We start from the raw sequence: 22602 nt of genomic DNA, 5'->3' as shown, positions 1-22602 counted from the left end.
ACCTAGAATCTGAGAGCACAACAAATATCATGGGTAATTTAATTTAAAAGGAGGACAACAGAGGATGAGAAGTACCTTCCACAGGCTGCAGATCATCTACGGTCAGTTTCAAACTTTTGCCCCTCCTGAACACACGTACCGTGTGCCACTCATTATCGTTCAGATTTTGACCCGCAAAAATAGTCTCTGGGCCTTTGCCTGCAGGACAGTCCAAACAGCGGTTAACACACATGCATTCATACACACCACATACATTACAGACAGGCTGGGAGATAGAGAGAGTGGAGATCAAAAGGGGGACAGAGTGGATGAGTTAAGTAGTTTGACAGAGGCAGAAAACATTAAGGTAAACATACAGCAGTTAATGGTCCATAAAAACACATCATTCTGACTTGCATTTGCTGTACTGATCGCACCATTAGATAGGGCATCAAATTTCCGAATTCTCACTGAACACCATTTTCCAAAAACCAAGAGGAGGGAGGCAGTAATTTAGGATGTCACATTTATTATTACCAACAATATTGACACTAACTGTTCTTCTGCAAATGTATATTGTCTAAATAAACACAGTATAATTAGACTTTTCATTACAGATGCTCTCTCATTTCTCATATCTCATCTCTTGTGAGATTTTTTTTTCATTCCATTCAAGCCACTTGGTGGCAGCAAACAACTACGAAAAGGCTACGTTGGAGCGAGGCACTCTCCATCTTGTTTACCTACAAAAGTGCAACCCAGAATTTGATTCCTCTCATGTCCACCACATGAAATGAAATAGTGATATGGAAAGCTATACTTGCATATGGGGATCAGTGTGCTTGATGGTGAAAACAACCCCTTGAAAGCTAAACAAGACACGCCATATAAATCCAGGAAATACAGATTGTGATTTTTTTTTATCAGCACCCTTGAAAATAAAGGGGTGTTTTTTAGAAAAAGCAGGAGGCAGCTGATGTTGTCAGTGACACTATAAAAACTTGATTATTATGTCTGATGCACTTTCATCAAATCCATAAATAATACCAAATAGCCATTCAACTGCATAACATTTAACTAATAATACTTCACATCTCTGAATCATTCCTGCACTGACTCCTGAAACCAGCTTTTTAATATTGCATAAAGTGTGTCACTGCTTGCAGGCAGTAATGGAGATGTCACACAGAATCACTGAGTCTAAAAACCTCAAAGAGTGATAATCAAATTTAGAATTACAGATAAATCAGATCGACCGCATGATCTCATGAGCATAAAAAAAAATAAATCTCCAAGATGCATTTCTGCATTTAGAAATTCCAACACAGGTCCAATTGGGGCAACACATTATTTTTTCATGCAGCCTCCGTCTAAGAGCATCTTTGAATTGCTTCATAGCTCTGATGTTCCCCTGCTGGATACACATAACCAAACAGGCCAATGAGGACATGCCACTGTGACAGTTTTAAATTCCCCAGGCTCCGGATACCTTGCCCACTGTGGGGAGCATTTCAGAGGGGTGCCACGTTCATTCCCTGCATCCATTTATGGCTATTTATTTTGTCCTTTTCTGCAATCTTCAAAGCACCAATGCAATGTGTATGCAAATCTGAGGGTGCCAAAATACTGGGACACACTCAATCTCAGAGGTACAGTTCTGCTTTGTAAGCACTAAACACCGGGGCAGGATTGAAACCAGACGACTGGCGAGGGATTAAAGAGGAGAGATATGAAATAATGGGATGGAGTTGGACTTGAAAGCATGCTTGATCTTTGCCTTCCATCATCCTGTCCTTGTTGCTCTCCAAGGAGGAAAGAAAGGAAAGGGGAAAAGAGGTCAATCGCATTAAGAAGCACATTCCTGCACACCATTCACTATGGGTTCACGCCTGTAGTGCTGTCTATGGCGCAAACAGCCAGCTGTTGACCAGGCTTGCAGGTCCTTTAGTCCCACTGTCTACCATGTCCAGCCCTGTCCAGTGCCCTCACTGATGGAGATCTATCTGCAGCGATGGATCTACAGTGATCTCTCCCCGCCTCATTGACTTCAGGCCCAAGGGAACAGCGAAAAAGTGTGGCACGGCACAGCATGAGAAGATGTGATTATCCAGTCAATCAACTCTGGCTGGCTGGGTGACAGACCAGATTCTGGTGCCGCCTGCCCGGACACTGTGACTCACCCAGATAGGGGGAAGAGGGACTCGCTGACCAAGCAGCAGGACACTACTGCTGGATTAAAGTCCAACACAGACATCAAAAGAAAGCGTGCATGCAAGGAAAGCTTATAGAACAGGGTGCGATGCTAGACACCCTGCTTGTACAATCAATGCCTTGCCAACAGAAAAGCCTTTGTGAAAATGTTTAAGCAAGCAGAGGTTAAACAGTGTTAAAACAATAAATGATGACGATCAATACTAATCTGCAGCTGCCATTTGCAGTCACATAAACTAAGACTCCTTGATAGTGAACATATTGGTTCGATCTAATCTTCCATCAAATTGCTGAGATTAGAGTATTTTTAGCAATAACTTGTACAGTCGTGTCATGCGAACTATGTGTTAGCTTGACATGAAAGTCCTTCATCATGGACCATTGAGCCAACATGTCAGCCTCTTCATGAAACTAATTCAGTGCAACTAAGAATATCCTCATAATTGCTCCTTAACTTGAAGCACTTCACTGTTCTTTCCCTTCACTTGATACAGTAAATTTAGACGACTGTAATCTTATTTTTGCTGAAGAGATAATGGTCTTTATTTTATTTTATATATATATATTGGAGAACAGGTAAAGGTAAAAGAAGTTATGTGAAAAAGAGTATATTAATATTAATAACTGTGGAGTTACTGTTCCAAAAAGTAAAATATAATTCAGACTCATCTACATTATAATTGCACAAATTAAGACAGAATGAAGCAGAATGAAGCTTTTCTTACCACAGGATAGGAAAGCCTCTTTTACCTTTTTCTACCATAAAGATAAGCAGCATTAAACACTTTTACCCCAAAGACTGGTGAAATGCATGGTTGTGAGAGATTTTTTGATAAGAATGAAGTCACACTCTGTATGTGTGAGCTGTAAGAACAGCGAGCCTCGCTGTTCTTTGTCAGGATGTGCATGCATGTTAGTGAATGCGAGTCCCTCCCTGTAAAACATATGGCTGTCCCCATATTTATAAAGAGAGTGACAGCGTAGAGCAAGAAAAAAACAGTGTGTAGAGCCAGAAAATTTTCATATATATATATATATATATATATATATATTTATCTATTTATACATTTTTCCATGCTTCATGTGTGAAGACATGTGTTGCATTGGGAATGTTGAATGTTGTGGCGAATGGTGTCTGTGTAATTGTGGTGAGCACACTAAAGTGAGCCAATCAAATTTCATTGTACAGTAAGCAAAGTTTCTACTCTAATTCATCCAACAATTAAGGGGTTTGTTTCAACCAAACCAGAGTTGGTGACTGTTGGAACAGTGGAGGGACTAGCCAAGACAAACCAAGGCTTTTATTAATTTTATTTTGCTTCTCTTGACTTTGAGTGAAGTGTGTTATATGATAATCTGAGAGAAAAATACTGTATATACCAGAGGAGTTTGGTGCCTTTGAGGAGAACTAAATAAAGGCTGTGTTTGTTTGGGGGAAGTGCGGCTGGCAGGACCATTTGATTTGGCATGAGATGCGGTTGCTCCAGATGTCAGAAAAAGCAGAATCTGAATTCATATTCAGTTAAGTTTATATGAATTTATATGAATTTAAACTTTACATTATAAGTGCCAGATAAGCAGAAGCCAGAATAGCATATCTCATAACATATCTCACTCCCTATGCATCCTGCCCTTAAATCACCCACTCATCTATCATTTCCAACATGCATACAGATGTTATATCCATATAAAAGAATAGCCTGCAGCACTTTCACACTAAATAAGTCAAAAATGAAAGACTGATGCATAGAAATGATCAATTATGAGAGAAAAATAAAAGCCTCAGGATGTTGCTCAAGAAGGTCATAGAGAGAATAATCAGTAAGTTGCTCTCATCACTGCATCCTGGCTACACTGTAAATCGTGAATATCCTGCGGTTCAAGTTAATGAATAATGGACAAGAATGGCACGACAAAAAAAAGAAAAAAGTCAATCTGTCACAAGGTATTTTTAGATTATATTTTTGGTTTGTTGTCACTCAGTGCCAGTTAACAGTGTTTAAGTCGAAGTGGCAGTGTTTTCTTCAGACAGCTCTGGGCAGCCCCAGGGAACCTAGGTCCCTAATTGACAGTGATGTGTTCTTTGAGTCGGTGCTGAAATTCTTCATCCACCAAGCTGACCGGAGCTGCAGCGCCTGACAAGACACATTAATTAACACAGAAAAAAATAGGACAAAAATAACACAAAGGCACAAAAAAAAAAAAACAGAGCTGAAATAAAAAAAGACTTAAATACTAACTCCTATACACTGATTTGACGCAATGCTTGAATGTCAATTAAACATTGTTTTATGACACAATTAGGTGTGGCTATATTAAAAAAAGATAAGCTGTTCCCTGCTTTCTACTATATTTTACTTAAACATTAGCTCTCCCTTAAGGATGATATTAAATAGAATCAAAATATTTTCTCTTTGAAATGTAGCTTAGTTGAAAATATTTCCAGTGTATTTCTTTATATCCTTGTAGACTATTATATTTATAGAGAAGAAGAGAATTACATTAAGAAAATGAACAAACAGTTCAGAGTTCAGACTACTATAACATGTCAGCATAAAATTACTTAAATGCAAAAACAGACCTCTGCTGTATGGTAATTTTCAGTTTTGTATTCTTCCCACAGCCTCAGTGAAATCATCCAGCCTGTTAGCACAGACTGCTTTACACTACATTGGTTTGATGCTAGTGACTAAAGCAACTAATTTGCTATGCATCTTAAAGATTTCTTTACCTGCAGCCACCAATCCACCAGTCCTACACTCATCTGGTTCCCATCTATTTTAGCAAATTCATACATGCACCTGAATGGAATTGGAAAATATTAGTATGCAAAACTAAATAACTACTGCAAATAAAGAAATAAAGTAATCAGTCAAATCTGAGTGGCAAATATTGGTACCACTGGTGTCCGTGTATGCACAGATTATGCCTTCACACTATGCTCATAAACCAAGAATGACCTTTTAAAGCCTTAGAAGGGGAAATTAGAGCTTAGAGCTTTTTATTTGCATACACAAACAAGGGATGCAATCCAAGATGCATGAACAATGCTATTTAGCATTTAGAAAGGTGTTAAAAAGGGCTGGCTCGCAGAAGCATGTCTAGAGGTCACATCATGTGATTCTGTGTGGAGGCGTTTGTTGTGTAAGTCTCCGCTTCTCATCAGGCAATGACCTTCAAATACTGTAACACTTCACAGACAAAGCGATCCAACACTCATTCTGTTTTCAGAGAGAACAGTTTCTCCTCACATACAGTATGTGACACCCTATTACAGAGCTTAAACTGTCTAATTTATGTTGGTATTTACTGATACAGAGAGCATGTCTGTGACTTCAAAATCATTAAACAGGAAGAAGGCTCACGTATTATGACTCTTGCAAAGTAATTATTAATTCATCACTGTGCCTGAATAATAAATGTCAGGGATATTTACCTCCCAAAATATTGCCATGTAACCTCTGTGCTGTAACACACACAAACGCAAACACACACACGTACATCCACTGTGTGTCCCACAACAAGATCTATTCTCTCTCCCTCTCTTTATCCCTTTCTTTCTGCTCTGTGAGGCAGGTTAATGAGAATAATAAAATCACACTCTGTATTTCCTCTGTGCTTTGAATGGCCTCATCAATTTACAACTGGTGTGAAATACTGTTGTGGAAAGGAAACAAAAAAATGCATGTGGTGGGGAGGGACAGGGAAATCATGCATCTCTAAAATACCTGCACTTCCAAAGCATGCATGTTATACTAGCCTGAATTCATAAGGGAAAAGGTTTGTCAATTAGAAATAAGTCGGTGTGTGGAATCACAACTGACTGCCATATTTGGGTTTATTGTTGATTCAGGCCTCCCTCCACTTTCTCCCCAGTGCTCATTACTCTCCTGGACAGCCAATGCTCACAAAACCACCAAGTTACCAGTTACCATGTACCCGTAGCTCTTGGTCTTGGTATGTCAAAATGAAATGCAAGGTGCAAGTAAAATATATTATATTGTATATTCTGTAAGTGGACTGATTGAATTCTCATTGCCACTGCTAATAAGTGCAGAGAAGACATTGCGAACATACACATCAACACTTCTAGAAATTAAAACATGAATGTCCAGAAACAGTAAGAGTGAGAGAAGAAGAAAAAGAAGAAAAAGAAAGGTGAACAGTAACTTACTGGTGGTACAGTTTATCCTGATACAATCTAGATGGGGAAGAATAGATGAGAGATAAATTCATCTTTCAACGTTAAAGCTGCAGACATCATTAAAGCATACAGTCCACCCCTCTGGGGACACACACACGGACGCCATCCGTCCTCTGACGCTCACACTCATGGCCCCCGAGCTGCAACAAGCAGCGAAGTTCTGCCACAGGACCACAGCATGGTTGATAGGAAAACGTGTTCCAGCAATGCAGATCAGGGCTGAGGTTTAGATGGATGATGTTGTTTGTATTGGCTTTGTTTTTCTACGAAGCCACACAACATATTTTGTTATGAATTACAAGCTGAAATTTTTCTCTTCATCTTTAAGATATGATCTTATTTACAGTGTGAGTGCATCAGATTTCGGTCAGCGTCAAACAGGGCCAGATGGAAGCTAATTTGAGTCTCTCCAACTCTGTTTCCCTCTATCTGTCTGTGTGACTATCTATGCATCTATCTACTCACTTATGTCAGCATTTTAGCTCTGGTTATTTTGCACCTCTCTATATTGTAGTGTTAAATTGCATTAGTTCTTCTGCTCTTTCTGGTGCTATGACTAAGACTAGCAGTGGTGGAGAATATATAGTATTTAAGTAATTAGATTTTATTTTTTTCCTTGATAATATTAATTTACTCTTACTGAACAAAAAATTGGAAGATAATACTTTAGCTTCTATCAGTGTGTACATTGTGCTATTTTTCTCAAGTAAAAAAGCTGAATACATTGTTTACCACTGCGTGACAGGTAGCTCATTCTACCACCAGGTGTGACATAATAAATTATAGCAACACAGTGAAAAAAAGTCATTCTGCTCTCTCTCTCTCAATTTTCCTGACATTATTTAATTCGTAATTTTATGGGGGATTTTGAAAAAAATACATTTTAATTGATAAGTAATAAGCAGCACTACTATTATTTTTTGTTCATAACAAGTTATGATTTTCTTCGCCTGACTACAGCTCTAGTTGTTATCACACAGCAAAGCCATATAGTCTGTCACTATTTCTGTATTTTTCCTTTTTTTTTCCCTCTCTCCTTCCTAAGGCTTAGCTCACGCCGTGCTCTGAGAAAGGTGACCCAGATCGAACTCCCGTCCCCTCCTTCCCATTTGGCCCTGCCTGTCGTGTGTCGTCAACCACAGCAGAAAAGTGGTCGCAAACAGCCAGAGACCCACACCAGCCTACCCTTACAGGGAATGCTCTGCTTTTCTTTGGGGGGTTCAAAAGAAAACAAAACACTGTAGTCTGTTGTTTTCATCAGAGGGAATCTTTTTGCATAGTTGAAGTGATGTAACTTGTCAGGCCTGTCAGTGTGTGGCGCTGTTGTGTTTTCCGTGGTCGGACACGTGCTTCCCTGTGGTTGACAGCAGATGCAGACTGTGTACTCTGTATGCGTCAGTAAATGGCTCCGCTTAGGGAGCCCATTTCTGTTTAGCCAGTGGAAAGGAGAAATAGATGGCTATCATTTGTGCAGCATTGCTCTGTTTAGAAGATATCAAATTTTACACACACATCATTGCATTTTTTTCCTAAGCAAATACGCACACATACACAAAGTTGCACAGACTCTTTGATTGTGTTCTCAATTTTCTTTTTGTTGTAGGTGGGGTGGGGCGGGGGTCTTCTCCTCTTCTCATTTAAGACACAATTGCTGATTTATGTGCAATCATGCATTCTTCCACATATGAACAAATGATTAAAAAACATGGTTACAGGGCACTGGCTGGCCACAATTTAGGACTGCATCATATTCTGTAACTACTAACTGAAGATATGGGATATTCAGAAGAGCATGTGAATGCTAACTGGATGGATTTGAAATGAAGCAGCACCAACAAAGAATACAGCTCAATGTGAACTGTAAGAGCAATTCCCTTTAGAGCAATGCACGTGTGCGGATGTTGATTTGAGGTTAGCTGATGGAGTGGGCAGCGAGCATTCCCTGCTGGGTAACGGTAGCAGTGAACTCAACTGGCAGTGAGCGGAGAGCCGCAGACTCTTGCCATTGAAAGTCTTTTATACCTTCTCTTTCTATTCAAAATATGTATGTATATGTGTTAATGTGGGTATTTGTGTGCGTGTGTGTTTGTGTGAGTGTGTGTGTTTGTGTGTGTGACACATGGCTTTGGCCCTGCAGTCTGTCTATGTCCGAGGCGTTACCTAAATTGACAGTCAGGCGGACGCGGCCGCTCTCCAACTCTAGACGCAGGGTGTCAGTTGAGTCCCGAGATGTGGTGGCCATTAAGATGCCATAGGCTCGCTGGGAGCGGAAGCGCAGAGACACATCCTCGGCCTCTGTGTGCATCACCACAGGCAGCTGGACCTTCATAAACTTACTGCCATCATAGCTCAGGATAGTCGCCTCTGCAGAGAGAATAAGCACGAAAATAAGATGAGCGACTGATAAAATGGAGTGCAGTTTTATGGTAAAATAAGTGAATTTCCAGGAGTGTTCCACTGACAGCAGACATCCCGTGTCATTCTGACTACAGATGAATCCAACAAATAGGCTGCTAAAATTACAAATATAATACAAAATCAATGGGTCAATTCAAAACTCACTGAGCAAATGATAGCAACAACATGTACACAAATGTGTAATCTAGGGGCAGTGTGTGAAGACAAGTCACAAGTCTAGCATCACAGTACAACAAATGACAGCTATCCTAACTCCCTGCAAAGTCTGAATCCTATCTTCTCTGTGCCACTCAGTATCGGCCTCCAACATTGGAAACACAGTGTGTGGAGGGAGGGATATTCTGGGATGGTAGCGAGAAAAAACAAAAAAACAGCATGACAAACAGATAAAAATCTTACAAGAAAGGAGATAAAGTTAACTCATAATAAACACTGATAGAAACAAAGTGTAAACTGGTTTCACTCGAGAACAGGTAGCAGCCTTGCACCCACATTTTCTGTATCTCCAATGTAATAGTGACAAACTACAAAAGGACAAATTGATATTGACTGAGAAAAAAAAAAAACACAAACGGCGACAGAATCATTATAGTCTGTGGACCTTGAATATTGAGCTTCTGCCCAGGGTGACTGCATTTACTCAAAGCATTAGGCAGCCGCCTGGAGAAATGCCGGGGAGATTGTGTAAGGCTGACAGGAGGTTGTAACAGCATTTCCGGTAGTGAAACGAAACCATAACCCAATAACAAAGCCATTACTGCAGCTGCAGTGCTGAGACAGATAGAAGCTGGGTTGGAGGGACGAGAGATGGAGAGCGGCGGGGGCGATAGGGTACCAATGTACACACACCACCTCATCACCACTTCCTCGTCACACAGAGCCAATGTCACATCCATCCCCTGGGATAACTCCGTCACATTCCTCACCCAAATCCAATTTCTCCACGCCCTCCTGGGGTATGCAGCAGATGACAGGGGCGTGTGACAAACGAGTTCTCACTGCTAAACTGTCTGCTTCCTGCCAGGCAGCTAAAGCAAAGAGCTGCATTTAGAAACTGTTAGCAGATGCCAGGAAAAATGGCGCTACTGTTCATGCTCTCCTAATATTTGAAAAATGTTTATCTGTCATATTAGCTAGCACTAAGATCCAGTAAGAGCAGGGGCTGCACATAACTGACTAATTCTCGATATGTAACTATGCGTAACACTGTATAGAAACAAACAGTAAGTGTCTCTTGTTCAGGTGTGTTGACCGTGGGAAGATGGAATGCAAAAATCATTTCTACCAAACAGCGAGTGACAGATCTGAGTGCTGCACTGTATAGAATTCCTGCTGCAGCATAAACCCTACCCCTTTTAAAATGTCTTGGTCTGAAATAGGATCCATTACTTGTGAAAACATGCTTGAGGTAAAAAGGAAACAAAACAGAAGAAGACAAACACATGCACGAATAATAATGAAAATCTGTTCATCTCTTTGTAAAGGCACAGCATTGTGTCAGCACTGGTTTGTACCAGCTGTACAAATTAAGCAAAAAGGAGTTCTATTCACCACCATTGGTATAAAAGACATGATGTGATGTACTCCTTGCAACATCTCATATAGACTGAAGTGCTGAACTGCATATAGATAAAACAATTTAATCATGTGGCTAATGTTGTTTTTTGAGACCAAAGAGTGGATCACATCAATCACAGCTGGACTAAATATTGCATTTCATTCAAAAAGTCACCTCTGCTGAAGTTCATGTAAATATTTGTCTAAAATGTCATAAAGAGGAAAAGTCCAGACAGACATAAAAATATGGAGAATGACATGTGAGGGAAACATTACTTAATGCAAAGTGAGCACCTGTCAAAAATCCAATCCTGGAAGCCAAGTAATTTTTAATGGTGCTCCATGTTTAATATAAAAATAAATTGAGAGGACTGAAGCTGGTGCTTCTGCCTGTGCCAACCCAACAGGAGGCTGTCAGAGGGGAGATGGAGCATACCAAACTAAACCAAGCATTCATTTTCCGTCTTGTAAAGCACAAAACAACATTGTTTTCTGATTTTCACAACAGTGACTGGGGGGAGGGGGACCCACTTACAGAAGTAACAAATAAGGCTGCACTACTAACAAGGAGGGAGTACTGGCAGACAGATACACACTTCTTCCTCCATTCTGCCCCAAGGCGAACAGGCTCTGCAAGAAGGGAGCACTGTCAGCTGCATGTCACAGGATTCTGATGTCCCTCAGTATCAGGGCGCCAGGCCCAATCCAATTCAAAATTTGCCGGAAAACACCTGCCAAAGGCTTTTGGAAAATGTTTTCATGGCTCAGAGATATCATAAATAATTCAAAGCTGCTCATGTCTTCTTCACCGCAAGCCCTCTTTGAGTATCTTAGTACACACAATCCAAGAAACAGACTCACTGGCTATTAAATGTGTGAAAACAACCTGCCAGCTAAGTAGACTTCTAGAGACAGGAAACTATTCTCTTTCTATACAAAATGAAAAAGCATCATCATGAGCCAATTTCATGTTTGCAGCTCTGTGACCATACGGCATCTTCACCATGGCTACGAAATGAGAGTACAGATAGAAAAGGGATCAGTGTGAATCTGCAACCTCAGCAAGAGCTGTCAGAAATGCACACCAGAGCCAAGATGCTAAAGATTTAGTCGGTGTACATTAGGTTTTTCAGCCCACTGAGACTATTAAAGGACAATTACCACTTAGTTTAATGATTTATAAGTTAATCTTGATTCTTTGCTCTTTACTGTGCTATCAAGGTCTCTCCAACAAGACCTATTATACAACGCTCTCAAAACCGTAATATACAGCTTAAACATAATTATTAGTCAAAAACTGTGAGACTCACTGAATGTTTCTTTCAGGTTTGTTCCCTAAAACAAATGTGTTTGTCTATTTCACTCTTCGTCAAAGCTCCACTCCATAATACATGCTTATATCCCCAGAAAATCAACACCCTGTACTCTTACTGTCACATTTTCCATGTTTTTCAACTAATTTTCTGCACATCTGTGTACATGGCTTAAGGCCGTGAGACGACAAGTTCCCTTTAATTTGTGAGTATATTCAAGTGTGGTGAATGGTGACTAACACACAGTGTGCTGTCAAAGGGCATGGGTAAAAATGTGCTTTAATGTTAAAACTCAACCATATTCCCCTTCAAGGGCATTTCACAATTACGCAATAACATTCTGCACCTCTTGGCTTTAGCTTCAGGCCAATGGCAAATGGCTTTATGCTCTGAAAAGCAATAAATGCGCTAAAAGAACCAGTTTTTTTGATAGTTATACTAATTTAAGATTGAAATATTGTGGAGTACATTTACTGTTCCCAGTAAATGATGTGTTCAAAAGAATCTGTATAACCACTGGGTTTAAGAATGAAATAAAGAAGCTTTTAAGCTGATAAAACCCTGTCGATGAGCAGGTAAAAGCAGGATAAAGCACAGTGCCAAGTGCAAAGTGTGTATGTTTATGTGTGTCTAGCACATGTGGTGTACAGTGAGCATAGCTGTGTATCGATCTGTATATTGATCTTCAGCACCTGTGTTATTGTGAGTAAACATCCATCTGCAAGGTCTGTCCATGTGAAATAATGCAGATGCTGTCAGCATTGGAATCAAGCATGTCATAACTCATTAGGGAATATGTGCATGTGGCGCTATGCACCTACAACACCATCTGGGAGCCCGCCTTAGCCTCACACTGCAAGACTAATATTTGGGCTAATTAGCAACTGGAGGAACAACGAGAGGGAAGACATTTGGGATGCAAGGGGGAAAATTGCTTTGTCTGCTTAATTAAAATCTCTCAAAATAGGGCAAATAGCTCCATGGTTCTCTTCCGAAGCTCCACCTCCTGTTCCTTCCACCCGTTGTCGTCCTCCTCCTCCACCATATGCAGTAGCTGTATTTTGCCACAGGGTGGTACACCATGCATGGATAAGTGAGAGCCGGGATAATTCTTCTGACAGCTCCTCGGCCTGCTGGTGCCTGCTCCATCCTACCAGCGCAGAGGCAATCTGGAGCCATCAAAACAGCTGGCAGCACGCCAGGGCCCGTCCTCCGTACCAGTGCTCCCACACACACTCTCACCGATGGCAGTCTCATACACTGAGCAGAGACAGCCAGAAAACAAGAGAGTTGGACAGAAGCGTCGAGACGCCAGAAGATGCTTGAGTGTTAGGAAGAAGGAGAGGGGAGTCATAGTGGCTGAGACCTCTGTAACGTGCAGCACTTCCTGTGAAGTATTTTCAAAGGAGGAACCACATGTTTTCTGCTTTTGTTTTCAGTTGAGGTCGGAGTGGATTATATCTTTTCCAATCCAAGAGCACACGCCAGATAAGTAATTGTCTTACTGAAGTGAAACGATCTGTATCTCATGCCCACTCCACCTCATATACTATGCCCTAATTCCTGTCAACTTATTAGCTAGACTAAGTCAGAGTAGTTCAAAGCCAAGTCTAACAGATGGATTAGATTTCTCTCTCTTATATGTTGTTTTATTTATTTCCCCTACAACTATTTTGTTAGCCTTAGCTACATCACTGCAGTCACAAGACTGTGTCACATCCATTCATGACTGCATTCATAACAGCAAATGGTAAATAGAATATCCTTCTGGTATCGCATGCTTCTTCTGAATTATTTTGGCTTCCATTTTACTCAGCAGATTTTTATCAGCATCCGGCCATATCATTAGCGTCTCAGCCAGATGAATTCTACATACCAATTACAGGATATTCAGGTAACATCATTTCACAAGGTGAATGACTTGAGCGCAGAGGAGAAACACAAGCACATGTACAGATGACACATGTGACTGCGTGGGATGTGTCACATTCCAATTGGAGTTAATTTTTTCTTCGATGAGAGAACGCGTCCCTGCTGTCGTTCCTGTGCAGATGCATCACGCTGTGATAACGGTGTGACATGCTTGGGTTCTTTTTGACATTTGCCTTGATTATGCATATGCTAACTGTTTTTGCTCATTTGCTGCTGACGCTCCATTGAGATTTCATGATGGAACGTCTGTACTGCGGCAACATAAGTTTTACCTCTTGAGAGCAATCCTGGCTTTAGAAATAGATATACTGTAAACATTGTATTGATTGAGGGTAATATTTATGTTAATAATCATTATAAATTCACTGTATGCAGTAACTTGACAGTGAATATAAATTTAAGGCGATGCACTTTGTTATTATTAATTCATATAAATTTATTTATTCAAATTAACATGTCATTAAGCCACTCATAAATGGCTGAGTTTAAAAAAATAGATTATAGAGTAATATTCTCAGTAGATTTTAATTACACCCAAATCTGAGGCTATTAATATAAGTTAATATTGCTAATCTCTTTGGTGAATGAACTGTACATCCAACATGTTTATTCACTGAATCTGATTATGTAAATAACCCTGAAATTCCAATTTTAGTCAGATAATTGCCTTAGGGCAGACCATATTAGGAACTGAAGGATACGAAATCCTTTCACAGCTGATTTCATTCGAAGAGGTCAAAGGACAATCCTCCGGTCCAAAAGGTCACCAAGCTCGTACTGAAGAAGCAGAAAAGCAAGGCCATGCTGACTTTCACATTACTGAGCGGAGAATTTATCAACGACAAAATATGAATAGAGTATTAAAACTGCAAGCAGCAATGAGTGGGCCCTCTCACCTTCATGTACATCAACGATGCACAGATGAATGCTTATGATCTGGCACCTGGTAGAAAACAGGGTCTTTACAGATACAGACACCTGCACACACATCTAGCAGGCTTTTTAAGGCTGCATAGTAAAGACATGCCTATCAAATTTGGTATATGTGTGTGAAACAGAAATGTGGAAGCTGAGTTCATGAGTTTTCAATCAACCAAAGCACCTCATTTTTATGACTTACTGAGAATTAAAATAACAATGGTGCCTTTGCAGCACTATAGCTGGGTCCCTCAAAAAAGGATCTGCAGTGGAGCGCAAAGACCAATTTAGCAGGGCAGCCACAGGGGTAACTCCAAGCCAATAGACTGTATACTATGGACATGCAAGAACTTTACCAACAGTAAAAAATACTAAAGAATTTAAGAAGGTATTCATTTCATTTTAATATGAAAGCCTGTGAATCCCATGTGATAAACTACTGTAGAGTCAGGTGTACGTCTGTTCAACCTAAGACATGGAAGCATAAAAGTTCACTGCGTGACACTCACTTCTTCTTCACTTCTCTGGAAGTATTTTCGGATAAGTATTCTGCACCAGGTCTGGTCATGAGCGAGTGGTTTGATGAGCTAAATGGTTAGCAGAAGACAGCCAATTTACAGGCTAGTGTGCATGGTGGACGTGACCAGCCGCGTCTCAGTGGTGCATCAGTCACCTGCCACTCAACATAGTCTAACATTAGCCAGTCAACTCTCTACATGTCCTGCCTCTCTGTGTCTCCATATGCACACACTTTATATCCTGTCTGATTTTGTTTTGACTTTGCTGTAAGAGAGCTGCTGATGTTCAACCATCAGCCCAGATAAAAAGACCAGCTTTTGTCTGGTCATTCTGTTCAACTTGCACTTGAAAGGAGGTCCCTCTCAGATAAAGAATACTTAAACTATACAATAGCGTATATAATTAAAACCAGCCTTTCTCTGGTTGTCTTTGATCTCAGTTCTATTCACATTTCCGCGTTCCCATGCCTACCTCAACACAATGTGTAGCAGTGGAGGTGTGTTACTGTGAAGCACTAACATCAACACTGACAAATCAAGATTGTGCCCACCACACAGAAATTATGTGCTTCCAAACAGCTGTGTAGACGAAATGAGGCAAAAAACAATGTCCTACCTCTTTCACAGGAGCGTCCCAGATATCCAGTCCCGGAGCAGTCACACACGTAGCGGTTCCAGCCCTCCCTACAAACCCCATTGTTTTGGCAGGGGTTGCTCAAGCACTGTTTGGGAGGCTCCTTAGAGCACGAGGGCTTGACCCCGGCAGCCTTCTGGATCTCAGCCAGGCGCCGGACATCCTTACTCTGTCCGTCAATGAAAAGATCTCGAATGCAGCCCACGTAGCCGTAGTTGAGTAGTGCTGTCCACACCTCGGTGGGGAACACCAGCCCCATCTTGTTCTCTGGCAGACCCCCGAGGTAGAGATTGTCATCCAAGTCCAGGATCTCACTTTCTCCAGGGGCTGTGTAGGCAGTACGAAGGGTGTTGATAGAGATGGTACCTAAAAAATAGAAGATACAGTAGGATAAGGTTTTTTTTCTCTTAAATAACTATGAGGTTATTCACCAGATGGACAGATTATAACACCTATTGCTGACTGCAGATGCCAAAATACACTACCTGCCCTGCAGAAACACAAACATGCAAAGACAACCCATTTAAAGATGGTTTGATGAAGAAATTAGCTTAATTAGTGTTATCCATCTGGACAGGGTCATGATTTTCTTCATTTAGAATGACTGATGAGTGTTGATAAGACACATTAATCACAGGACAGCTAGTCTATTAGTAGCCTAATCTGGGATCCCTAAGAGTATCCTCTCCATTTTCCTTGGGTTTCCCCATAATAAATCTCCTTTATCTATAAAGCAGTGGTCATAAAAGGGAAAGGAGAGAAAAAGAAAAATTGTTGCCCCCTCTATCATTTCAGCCAGCCAACCAACCAAAAAAAAACAAAAAAGAAAAACACTGGGAAAAAAAAAAAAAAAAAAGCATCATAGCCATCTTTTAGAACTTGATTAACGGACTGCAGGCTGTTTTTTTTCCCCACCCTGTCTTTCCCTCTGTTTGCCTCTCCAACATATAAACCTGCAATGAGAGTTTGTGTGTTTCCCCACCATGATTTATCGCTCTCATTCAGGTTTAATTCTCGATCTGGAGCACGGTAAACAACAGCGGACATGACTGGACTCTAAAGCTGTGGAGAGGCAGGCCTTACTGTGGGACTCAGACCGGGGTGATTAATTTGTATATGGATCTGTTACTCTCAGCGCAGGAGCCATTGTGGATCTTTAATTAATGGTGGCTGCCTCCACTGCCCGCATCCCGGTCCAGTAATCTATATACCACGCTGCTGAGGATCCATACTGACCACTGCCTGAGGAGAATGGCAGAGAAATAGCAGCGTAAGGATGCTCAAAAATAAAATTGCCATAAAGTTATAATTTGCATTTTGAGTGGCGGAAGCATGCCATGATAGATATGAGAGAGCTATTAGCTGATTGCTTTGGGCTAAATGGCAGAGTCCTCCCTGCTTGCATGTGGAAGAAGAGCGCAGCTTTTAAGTTACTCTTCCAGTCAATGTGTTTATGTTGGGAAACAAGCCCTAAGCCACACATGAATTTTCAGCAGGGCTGCCTGACACATATTAGAGACACATTAGACACTAAATGGGGCCTTTCACATTCCATTACAGCTACCATTAGCATGCATGAATATACATATCACAATTAATTAGACATATGATAAATATGAATATCAATATCATTTTTTAGTGAAAATACAAATTTCTTATGTTTTTTTTTTTAGATGGTTAAATCGGAAAAAAGGCTGCAACCTAATGACTCGATGAGAAAATAATCTTGTATATGCATGTTCTTTACAGCCAAGGTGAGCCAGCCTTTTTGCAAAAGAGCTTGAGAGAGACAGCTAAGGACCTAGTGCACAATGATTAACCTGGTCCCACTAACATGTTCCAGCTCTTTTCTCTGGGTCTTGGCCCCAGGCATCTGTTCCGGCACTTTCCTGCCGCCACCCACTGCCCCTGCTCTCTCCAGCCACAGCTGTTGTGACTTCCAAGCTTTGCACACTTGGCAAGCGCCACCCGTCACGCAGCCAGAACAGCTCCCTTCAGGTTATAGCTAACGAGCTCACTACATCAAACTCATTAGCGAGGAAACTTTTCTCGGAGTAGAGCAGGTACCCAGCTGAAGAAAGAGCGTCAGTGTACAGTCATGATAGAAATTATCTGCACTCCACTTGTGTCGCATCTTACCATATCACAGACAGTAGCTGCAGTGTGAAACATCTTTGGTTTGTGACACTACAAATAAGGAGTCATCGTCTAATGACCTCTGTAAAACCCGGGTATTTATACTTAAGTCTTATTATAGTCGTAGACAGCAAACAAGGATGCTGTGAGTTTATGGTGAGCATGTGTGTCTAAATTGATGAAACAGGAGACAAGAGAAGGATGTCAATGTCTTTCAGGCATCTGTTCAGAGTGCTCTGCTCACTTGTCACAGTCCTGTAAGGAAGTGTGTAAACACAGTCAAGCTATGTTAAGTCAGAAGGCACTATTCAATCCCATGAGAACATGTGCCATCACCAGCACTAGCAGCATTCGAAACATAACACACATATACACATTGCAGGAACGCCTATGTTTAGAACTGTATTCATAGCCGAAAGGGGAAGGGGATGTGTCTCTGGAAACACAAGTGAGCATTAAAGAGGAGGAGAAGGATACAGAACAAGATGGGAACATGGAGATAAAGATGTCTGGAGAAGATGAGGGAGGGGTATATGATGACAGATAAGAAAGCAGATGGGGGAACACAGCAGCAAATAATGTCTTGAGAAACGAGTACAGGGCATACAGTTTAAGAGCACTGATCACAATGATGATGCAGGCAATAAATGAGGATGGATAATGATGACAAAGATAGGCATTCAAGCCAACACTTTGACCACATTTCTGTCTCCCTCCCCTCTTTCTCTAGGCCTGATCCGTAAGTGGTACTCCATCATCAAACCTTAAGGCAGGGGTCCAAATGACAGCTCAGATCTTTCTTGCACTTTCTGCATCAGCAGCCAGGCTCAACTTGGCATGATGTCCCCTAACCCCACTCACACATCCCCAAAACATGTTAGACAGGGGATTACTACAATCCAGTTAGGGCGATACGGCCAAATCTCTCTATGTGATTGGATTCTCTATAGAGAGAGAAGCTTGTGAGTGGGTTGTGGGGATGTGTTGTCAATGGGTGTTTGTGTGTGTGTGTGTTTGTGCATCTGTTTGTGTACTGTAAAGTGTTTTAAAGTGTGCATATGTGTGTGTGTGAAGTAGTGATGTTCGTATCCTGGCAGAAAGTGGGAGCTACAACGAAGCAATGTCCATGTAATGTCTCTGATGAGTGACCCACGGCACTCCTGGCCCAGAAGTCCTCACTTAAAAGCAGGGTGTCTCTTAGCGTCTCTAATGCATTGAGGTTAGAAGATGCTGTCTGAGAGCAAGAGTCCATTTACGAGGTTGCTTCCTGCAGGAAGAGCTGGCTAAACTAAATAGGGCAGGGTTCATTATCCGCCACTGTCACGGCTGCAGGAACGGTTGCGCATGGAGGACTCGGCTGCAGATAATTATGTCTGCCTGTTGTGTTGCACTTCTGTTTTGAGTGATGTGCTCGGTGGTGTGTATTGCAAAACATCTGACACACAGATGAAAAGTCGAGCGTATCATATGTTTCGTGACTCACGCTCCGAAGGGAAAACTGAGTTATTTTCTTGCATTTTAAAATTACCTTAATTCTATTAAATATTAAAAAGTATAACAAAAGGGCAGTCAGGAGTAGAATAGCCTATAATAGCCATGGTAGCATTATGTAATAGGAGGGACTGAGGTGTTTTACTGGGCTTCACATGTAGACTATTAAGACTGAATGCTATGTTGACAAGCATTAACTATATTCATTCAGGCTCTCATAAAGGAAACAAACTGGGTACAGTGTGACACATGGACTTCTACAGAATCTGCTTTTATCAATATGTAGTGATAATTTGCGGATAAAATAAATATAAATACCTGCATTTAGAAAAGCCACTGTGAATGTTGTTGTATCACTCAATTTGCACAAATCTGCTATTTAATGCACCATTAAAATTACATGTATCCCGTGGGAATGGAAATCACATGAGGCCTTTCAGTACAAAATAACTGCAAAAATCATAACGCCTCCATTTGGGTTGCCATGCACACATCATTACACACTGCAAACAATAGTGCTTTATTGCAGCTCATGAAAATCTCAAGACGCAAGATTTAGGAAGACTGCATAGATGCACAGCTGGCTTAAAAATGAGCAAAGATAAAAAAAAAAAGCAGTGGCTAATTTGAAATTGCTTTGTAACTTCAAACACTGTATATAAATGCATTCAGGCCATTTTATTACTCTTCACACATGGCAAGTCATCATGATGCAGAGACCTTTTTATGTCCCCTTCCAAGTGTTGATGACTTGAGGAAAGGAAGAAAAGTTATTGCGAAATGTCATTAGTGCACAGCTCAGCACAGCACTGTGCAGGAACTGTCTCAGTCCTGGGAGAGACCACCTCCTGTTTCCATGGAAACTTGGGCAGGGTAGACAGAGAGAACAGCGAGTGTAGTGAGCTCAACTAACAAAAAAAGATGTTCGATAGCTTCTGTGTGTGCGCGCATGTTTTAGTGTGTGTGTGTGTGTGTTCCATATGTAACATGGGGGCGGATGATGGGAGTTTACTAGACAGATGATGAACACAATCTAATTTAGCAAGACAAGGTTTCTTATAGTTTGGTCTTTATTTGACAAGTCACTCACATCTTTTTCTTCCACAGTTAAGTTGAATTCAAGCCACTCAGGGCTGGATATTACTGTATACTACTGTATCCAACCACCTCAACCAGAATATTGGACTTGAATTAATTTAATTGTATAAAAAAGAGGCCCATAAATGATTAATGTGAATGTGGTATTTAGATATTTTACTGATGTATACAGCTCAATTTAGGCCACAACCCAATATTGCTTTTAGGGGGGTAAGGGTGGGGGTGGGAGGTAATGAAACAGTTAATGTAATTTCCACCTCTTGAGATGGAGTGGAAAACATGGTCAAGGGGTATATCTAATTTGCAGCATGACATTGCGAGGCCTTGGCTCTAAGCACACACTAACAAATTGCTGCTTAGATAAGCAAATCAACAGGGACCAGAGCAGCACAACCCGGGGCTTAGAGGACACAGAAGAGGGAGCAATGTTATTTTGAGGCAAATACATGTCTGGACTCATGACATATGACACATATGAAGTTAGTTGACTCCCATTAAAACCATTTTTCACTAAACAGCTCAAACAAGGAGCACCCAGTGGCAACTAATTTCTAATTTTTCAATCTAATTTTCCATGGTGATTTAGCAGTCGTATTTGTGCACTAATGGATCATTTCTTTCACAGAAAAGTTAACTGGGTTTCTGTATTTGGTTGCATTGTCTGCATTTAAAGTTTGTTTTGTTATGCTGGATATGTTGTTGAATTTATGAAGATGTTTTCTTTATTTTATAACATTACAACATATTCAGCTAGAGGTTGTATTTATTAAAAGTCTTAAAAGGTACCTGATCTGCCATCTCGCTGGAAGTCTACATGGTACCACTCGCCATCATTCACTTTCTTATTGACTGCTTTGGTCTTTGTGGTTCCTGAGCCCATGTCCAGCAGCAGGTACAGATGGCCATCCAACATCTCAATGGCAAAGAAGTCCACTTTTAGAGTCTGGGGACTCTTGGAATCCTTTGGCTGCTGCTTGGGCTTGCCATGACTGAAGAGCAGAAGGCCATTGGGCTCCGTAGTGCGGAAGTCAAAAGAAATGGACCCTGTCTTCTTCGCGTTCCACTTGTTGAGGATAATAAAAGACTCTGGTGTCTCAAATGTGATGGGGTCCAAAGTGGCCACATTCTCACACTTGAAGGCCACAGTTCCATGAATCTTCATCTTGGGATCACCCAGCTTGGCCAGCCTGGACAGTTCAAGCCTCACATCGTTGTTTTTGTATACAACCTGAATTGGAGAAAAGAGAAAGAATGTCGGTTCCACAGTCATCCATACAGGAGCACATCTCATCTACAAAATGAAAAACTGACTTCTTTTGCTGTTTGCAGGATGTAAGGAGAAATCCAATCATTCTTATGAATAATAGCTTTGAAAACCTATGAGCTGGACATGTCAAACAGCAGTTGTCCGTGTGGCATTTCACCCCCCTCATAAGCAGGGCTTGCTCAGCTCAGCTCTTGGTCATCTTTGTCACACTGCACCTTTGCATGAGAAAATGAGTTTACGTGGCACCAAATGTCACTCACATCACCCTGCTTTCTGTGCTCCCCATTTGAAGCCTTCATAACAGAGGCACAGTGTGCTCCGGCTGGGCGAAGTGTGAATAGTTGAGACATCCATTTTGACTTTTATCATGTGTCAACTGAAGGAAGAGACAGCCTCAATTTAAAAGGCAATGCTGAGAATGGTTGGAGAAAATGATTCTATCAGGTAGCATCTCCTGGGATTGCATGTGAACAGTGAGATGGAGAGTGATAAATCTGAACTGCTGCATTGATTGCAGGTGTGGAGTAAAATGCTGATTAAGGCCCCTGTTGCAACCTGTGATTAAACTGAAAGTGGGCAGATGATAGAAACAGCTCTCTAAAGCAAATTAAAAATGAGTGCAGGCGCATACACATTGTGACATTCAGTATACTGTTCAATTTAGAAAATTGATGAAAAGCAAAAATCTATCCCTCACATGAATACCAGTTTATATTCTCAGACGCTGTAAACCAGATGCAGGTTGGCATCAGAGTGCTTAACTAAATGAAGTGCATTAGTGCTGTGACCTTTGAGATGCCAAGTGCTGTAGAGCCAAGGCACACAAATGACAGACAGTGGCAACCCATTACAAAGAATGAAACATAATGTCATTAAAAATCATCTTTGATTTCCTGTCTCATGGATATCTAAAGGCAACATATTAA

General features: G+C 41.0%; 1 protein-coding gene across 7 annotated transcripts in view; it reads right to left on the bottom strand.

The window, feature by feature from the left end:
* LOC124065776 (neurexin-1a-like) overlaps positions 1-22602 on the bottom strand; it is a 237960-nt gene that overhangs the window by 124581 nt on the left and 90777 nt on the right. For 6 of the 7 annotated variants that reach the window (XM_046401509.1, XM_046401510.1, XM_046401513.1 and 3 more), the window contains 5 exons: positions 21196-21637; positions 15667-16050; positions 8555-8758; positions 6365-6391; positions 76-198 (listed from right to left, as the gene is read on the bottom strand). In XM_046401509.1, the coding sequence (XP_046257465.1) occupies positions 76-198; positions 6365-6391; positions 8555-8758; positions 15667-16050; positions 21196-21637 (1180 nt within the window). Of the gene's footprint in view, positions 1-75; positions 199-3307; positions 4326-4921; positions 4992-6364; positions 6392-8554; positions 8759-15666; positions 16051-21195; positions 21638-22602 lie in introns of those variants that run through there. The other variant, XM_046401515.1, reaches the window with a different exon arrangement.

This window comes from Scatophagus argus, chromosome 10 (genome assembly GCF_020382885.2).
Source record: "Scatophagus argus isolate fScaArg1 chromosome 10, fScaArg1.pri, whole genome shotgun sequence".
Taxonomy (NCBI): domain Eukaryota; kingdom Metazoa; phylum Chordata; class Actinopteri; family Scatophagidae; genus Scatophagus; species Scatophagus argus.
This window is presented reverse-complemented; position numbering and strand designations above follow the sequence as displayed.